Source organism: Taudactylus pleione, unplaced genomic scaffold (genome assembly GCF_031769625.1).
Source record: "Taudactylus pleione unplaced genomic scaffold, aTauple2 ptg001303l, whole genome shotgun sequence".
Classification (NCBI taxonomy): Eukaryota; Metazoa; Chordata; class Amphibia; order Anura; family Myobatrachidae; genus Taudactylus; species Taudactylus pleione.
In genome coordinates this window covers 1,666,144-1,672,824 of record NW_028285703.1, presented here as the reverse complement: position 1 = coordinate 1,672,824, position 6,681 = coordinate 1,666,144, and the positions used below count along the sequence as shown (strand labels likewise).

Below are 6,681 nucleotides of genomic sequence, written 5' to 3'. Positions count from 1 at the left end.
CCTGGACCCACAAACTCGTGGCACCCAGTTTGGGAACCACTGCTGTATGGGACTTAGTAATTGCTAGCAATACCTCTCGTGAATGTGTAAAAACACTCCAAATAAGCTTAAAATTGAACTGCCCCTAACAAGTTTGAGGGTAAAAGAAAAAAAGTTTTAGGAATCTGCATTCCTGTATTAAGGACCTTCCTCCTCCTAGACCCTTCCATCTGACCCCATTGCTACAGACTCCGACACAGAATGGCTTCAAATAAACAAGGCGACATAAAGGAAAAATCCTGCATTTTATTTCCCTTTTGTTGTTGTTTTTATTTTATTTTTTTAACAATATACCTCCGCTCTCAGGTTTAATCAAAAGGTAACAAGTTATTGCAATATGTTAATCTAACAAAAAAGAATAATTATACTAAAAAGCATTTAACGTCCCAACTGAAGCCGTAATATAAAAATGAAATGACCGTAGACTCATTGCCCTGAACGTCAGACATTCGATCGCGCCTCTAGCGCCCATAAAAATGGGTTGAAAAAAACCAATCTGTAGAGAGCAACTTCAGCTTTTTTTTCCCCCACCAAAAAAAAGGATGATCCGGTGACGACCATGTGAGCTAACGACATGACCGATCTGTTAAAATGATAAATTAAATCTACTGTACATGTAAACCCTACAATGCCAACTAGTGATTGCAGTGTGTTTTTGTTTCCAGCGGTTGTGGGGTCAACGTAGGATACAAATGTAGGATGTGCAATGGAGAACAATCAGTGATGTAGCTCGTTAGGGTTCTAGCCCCTCCTCAGATCATGCAGTTTGTGGGCAACGTTCTCTAGTTCTGCCTCGATGGCTGCCAGACTCTCCAGCTCCAGGTCCTGAAACAACAGAAGAGGCATTAGTACTGGGGATATATTTACTAAAGTGTGTGTTATTAGAAATAAGAGTTATTTCCCTTAGCAGCCAATCAGATTTTAGCGATTATCTTCTAGAAGGTGCTAGAGGAACAAGTAGAATCTGATTGGTTGCTATGGGCAACAACTCCACTTCTAAAAACCCACACTTAGGGGTAAATTTACCCCCCCTATGCATCTACACCAAGACAGCACCGCATGAGGTAGATGAGCTGCAGATTATCAGCTACTGCAAGACATGCTGGGACAGGGTTGCTGCATTTTTTTTTCAGGGGGGGGGGGGGGGGTTACTTGCAAAACATTTCCAGTAATCTTTTTTGGTTCAATAGAAAAACATTTTGAAAGATACAATATTTATTTCAGGAAATAATCTCATCAAAGTCTCATCTGTGCCTGAGGTTCATTTAATTTCTGCAATCAGCAAACACTTCTTGCTGCAGGTTATAAGATAAATGATTAAGTCTGATTATAGTCCTTTGCACCCTAAAGAACCATCTGTGTAAATATGACTATCCCGCTCGGGATGTAGTCAGGCTACCGGCTACATCCCGGCGTCGGAAGCCTGACCCGGGGCAGCCACCATCCCGTAAGTGCGCCTTACTTGTTAGCCGCAGGGGGGGGGGTTAGGTTTAGGCACCACATGGAGGGGGGGGAGGAGGTTAGGTTTAGGCGGGGAGAGTTAGGGTACAAGAAGGGAGGTTTAGTGGGATGAGGGGTTAGAGGGAGAAGGGGGAAGGGTTCGTATACTTAGCCGACCCCTGTCGGGATGCCGCTGTCGGCATTTTGACAGCAGACATCCCAACTGCAGGTATTTCATTCCCAACCTGTCTCGCTCACCTGTGTGCAGGCAGAGAATTGAAACAGTTTATGAAGAAGACTGAACAGTATGAGACGTGCGTAGATTATGCTACACACAGTGGCGTAATATATTAGGGGTGATGGGCTTAAGAGCAATAGGGGGTCTATGGCTCTGTCTGCCCCATCTGCCTAAGGATCAGGTTACGATCACACACACACACACACACACACACACACACACACACACACACACCATTGTTGCAGCACTAAACAAAACACACAACCGGAACTCTGTATGTTTATAGAGGATTTGTCTGGCTGTAGCACAGGTGGTTCCTATCCTGTACAGTTGCGCTGACATATGAAGTGAATGGGGAGCACTCATCCCATCGCACTAGAGTTCTAACACTGACTGAAGGTTCTGTGCCATCCACTGCAAGAGGAGATAAGTGTTTCCCATTCATTTCAACCCCCACCCGAGCTGCAGTGCATGGAGTTGGTAAGTAGGCCCCATGATGCACTGCAGGGGTATTCAACATGTGGCCCTTCCAGCCGCTGTGGAGCTACATATCCCAGGATGCCCTGCCACAGTTTTAGTATGCCCTAATAGCAAAACTGTGACGGGGAATGCTGGGATGTGTGGTTCCACAGCAACTGGAGGGCCGCATGTTGAATACCACTGATGTACAGTATGTGTGAGTTTTTTTAACCGTGCTGTGGTTGATTTGTTTGATGTTGGTTGTTGAACACCGAGGATATAATTCCCTATGCATTCTAAAGACAGGGCTGCACAGTATTATTCCCAAATATCTTGTATTATAGTGTTTTTGGACTAGCATTAAAACAGACAGAAAATATATATATATATAAAGGTCCGGCACTCCTCAAAGCATATTTACTTAGCTGGTTGTCCCCACATGATAAAATGCTGTACTGATTAGCACTGAAACGGTGACTCTCTGCAGCCGTTATTTAGTGTGTGTCATTTTAAGCATAGAGTGCTGCTTCTCGGAGGATTGAGAATATATATACAGTCAGGTGCATAAATATTGGGAAATTGACAGAATTTTCATATTTTGGCCTCTATTCACCACCACAACGGCTTTGAAATGAAACAAACAAGATGTGATTTACCTGCAGACTTTCAGATTTAATTTGAGGGTAATTACATCCAAATCAGGTGATCGGTTTCTATATGTGCCTCCCACTTTTTAAGGGGCCAAAAGTAATGGGACAAACTAAACAATCCTAAATCTAACTTTCACTTTTTAATACTTTGTTGCAAATCCTTTGCAGGCAATTACAGCCTGAAGTCTGGAACGCATAGACATCACCAGACGCTGGGTTTCATCCCTGGTGATGCTCTGCCAGGCCTCTACTGCAAAGGTCTTCAGTTCCTGCTTGTTCTTGGGGCATTTTCCCTTCAGTTTTGTCTTCATCAAGTGAAATGCATGCTCAATCAGATTCAGGTCAGGGGATTGACTTGGCCATTGCAGAACATTCCACTTTTTAGCCTTAAAAAACTGTTTGGTTGCTTTTGCAGTATGCTTCGGGTCATTGTTCATCTGCACTGTGAAGTGCTGTCCAATGAGTTCTGAAGCATTTGACTGAATATGAGCATATAATATTGCCCGAAACACTTCAGAATTCATTCTGCTTCTTTTGTCAGCAGTCACATCAACAATAAATACAAGGGAACCAATTCCATTGGCAGCCATACATGCCCACGCCATGACACTACCACCACCATGCTTCACTGATGAGGTGGTATGTTTTGGATCATGAGCAGTTCCTTTCCTTCTCTTCTCTTCCCATCACTCTGGTACAAGTTGATCTTTGTCTCATCTGTCCATAGGATGTTGTTCCAGAACTGTAATGGCTTTTTTAGATGTTGTTTGGCAAACTCTAATCTGATCTTCCTGTTTTTGTGGCTCACCAATGGTTTGCATCTTGTGGTGAACCCTCTATATTCACTCTTGTGAAGTCTTCTCTTGATTGTTGACTTTGACACATATACACCTACCTCCTGGAGAGTGTTCTTGATTTGGCCAACTGTTGTGAAGGGGTTTTTCTTCACCAGGGAAATCATTCTTCTGTCATCCACCACAGTTGTTTTCCGTGGTCTTCCGGGTCTTTTGGTGTTGCTGAGCTCTCCGGTGCGTTCTTTCTTTTTAAGAATGTTCCAAACAGTTGATTTGGCCATACCTAATGTTTTTGCTATCTCTCTGATGGGTTTGTTTTGATTTTTCAGCCTAATGATGGCTTGTTTCACTGATAGTGACAGCTCTTTGGATCTCATATTGAGAGTCGACAGCAACTGATTCCAAATGCAAATGTCACACCTAGAATCAACTCCAGACCTTTTTACCTGCTTAATTGATAATGAAATAACGAGGGAATAGCCCACACCTGTCCATGAAATAGCTTTTGAGTTGATAGTCCCATTACTTTTGGCCCCTTAAAAAGTGGGAGGCACATATAGAAAACGTTGTAATTCCTACACCGTTCACCCGATTTGGATGTAATTACCCTCAAATTAAATCTGAAAGTCTGCAGGTAAAGCACATCTTGTTTGTTTCATTTCAAAGCCATTGTGGTGGTGAATAGAGGCCAAAATATGAAAATTATGTCAGTGTCCCAATATTTATGCACCTGACTTATTATATTTATATATATATATACATTATATATATATATATATATATATACACACCCCAGACACTTTGTTCCAACTGTTACCCTTTAAAAAAAAAAAAAATCAGGCTGCAGTAATTAACTAAAGTTTGTCCACCCCCCTAAAGATTTTACATTAAGGACAACTGGTAGTAAAGCTTAGAATTAAGGACGATTCAGACCCGGTCACTAGATGCGTTCGCATGCACCCAGCGTCGGACGGCAAGGTATAAGCACGCCCACTACGTCTTGGCGTGCGATCGCTTTGTGTATGCAGACGCCCACCAGCCCGTCTTAAGACGCCCACTTGCGCACATCATCTCCAGGAAGTGTATGCAACCATCGGTACAACAGATACCATCAGATGCAATCGCAGCGTTTGAGGCAGACCATACCCTACCGCAAGCACTTCAGTGTAAATCCAGCCAGGTGACGTGTACTATGACGCTGCCTGTTAATTATGCAAGTCTCTGAAACGTCGTTAAGACGCTCAGGCACACCTGCGTTCGCATCTCCACTTAACCGGTTTATAATGGCCAGCCCCTGTCACCACCCACAAACGGCTTCTCCCGCCACTCACTCTGCTGGGCTGTCTATGCGCAGCGTGCCAACGCCTCCCGATCTCTCGCACTGGTTCGCGCACGTGCACTGCGATGCATGCGCACAATGCGAAAATCGGCCACCTACGAGCGAATGCATCCTAGCGAGCGGGTCTGAATCAGGTCCTAAGTGTTGCAAGTTTGGAACTATAAGCAGGAGAATGAACTGAAGTGTCTGATATCAGTAAATCAAGATCATGGACTAGTACAGGCTGCAGTCGGCATTGCTACACATATTAATTAAAAGTACAAAAAAAAACCAACACTTGGTCCCTGTCTGATGCATGGAGTGCAACTAACACTATAATTAGGACTCATCCCACAGGCAAAATAGTGGTGTCCACTGCTCTACGTTCATTAGTGCAGTCACCTGGCTATGAATCTACTCCTCAGCCCAATGTGTCCTCTAACCCCAGAAACCGTGTGCTCATAAATAGCACCAGGCCCTGGTGACCACACTAATGGCAGGCAATTCATGCAACATGCCGAGAGCGGTGTCCTGGAAGCGCGGCAGGGGCTTTATAGAAAATACTGGACTATGGAGCAGAATTCTAGAGTAATTAGGGTTTTCTTTGAATCGGGGGCTACAGGAGACACATTAATCATGAGACATTACTGCACACACCAAACCTAGGACATGCACTTTGTTGCAATTTAATGAATAAAACCTTGCATATTCTGGTGGGTATAACTGTAATAGAAGCTCGGAGCTGGGATGGGTCCTGGGAAGTTAGTAAGCCCATTAAAATTTGGCTAAGGAGCCCTAAAAACTATAGCTACGACCCTCACCCCCTTTTCATGGTCTTGGTAACCATAGCTCCTGTGAACACCTGACAACTTTCATGGGCAGCTTTAGACTATTTCTAGATCTGGAACATGGACATGGAAGCATTTTAATGGTGATGTGTGAATGGCGTGTTGCAACCGTGCCCAACGTACCATTGTGTAGCTGACAATGGCACGAGCTGCAGCTTTTTTTTTTACTTTGACCTCTGTGATGTAATAACACCAACCTCGGTCTTCCTGGCGGCACTGCCTTCTTCCTTTCTCTCTTCTGGTCTTTTGAATTGCCGTTCGCTGCTGTCCACTCTCATGTGCTGCCACTGCTGTGCGTCTGCCCTCTCCTGGCTGCCGAGGTCGTGTTTTTTGTCCTTGGGTGGAATCTTCATAGAACGATCTGGATCCTCCTCGCTCTTGCCTGACGTCGCACACTTCTTGGCTCTAAGTTCTTTGGCGAGCTCGTCCATTTTGTTCCATCGTTTGGAATCTTCGAGGTCTTTCGGTGGGGTGTCTTCGTCACTGTTGGGCGGCTCGTCCTTGCAGTCGGTCATTTCCCCGTCCCGTTTGCTTTCTTGGCTGCTTTCGGTTTCAGTCGTCTCTTTGTTGAATTCTTCGGGAACTCTCATAGAGTCTTTAAAAAAAAAAAAAAAGATCTTATTTATAATTATATGCAATCATTTGCTAATCTTCTAAAATGAGTTTTGTGTGTTTTAGGGCGGTACATGGCACTGTCATATAGGACCTGGAAAGTCTGAACTGTAATTATTCAGACTTTCGTTGACCTACCTCTAGCGAAATGCAGCAGCTCATCCCAAGTTATTAACGAATCGGTAAATAATGTAAAAACAAAAATGGGTGCTAGGGCGTATTATAGGATAAATCAAAAATACTTTATAATGCCGTGAGAAAGGGGCTGCCCTTATAGTAAGGG

The 6,681-nt window shown here is 43.9% G+C and overlaps 1 protein-coding gene across 3 annotated transcripts in view; it reads right to left on the bottom strand.

Moving 5' to 3' along the window:
* Window positions 1–265: 265 nt before the first annotated feature.
* Window positions 266–6,681, bottom strand: part of CHGA (chromogranin A) — a 135,324-nt gene continuing 128,908 nt past the window's right edge. For 2 of the 3 annotated variants that reach the window (XM_088462982.1, XM_088462981.1), the window contains exons 8-9: window positions 5,984–6,381; window positions 266–864 (exon numbers count right to left, since the gene is read on the bottom strand). In XM_088462982.1, the coding sequence (XP_088319108.1) occupies window positions 781–864; window positions 5,984–6,381 (482 nt within the window). In that variant the 3' untranslated portion in view covers window positions 266–780. Of the gene's footprint in view, window positions 865–5,909; window positions 6,382–6,681 lie in introns of all 3 variants that reach the window. The other variant, XM_088462983.1, reaches the window with a different exon arrangement.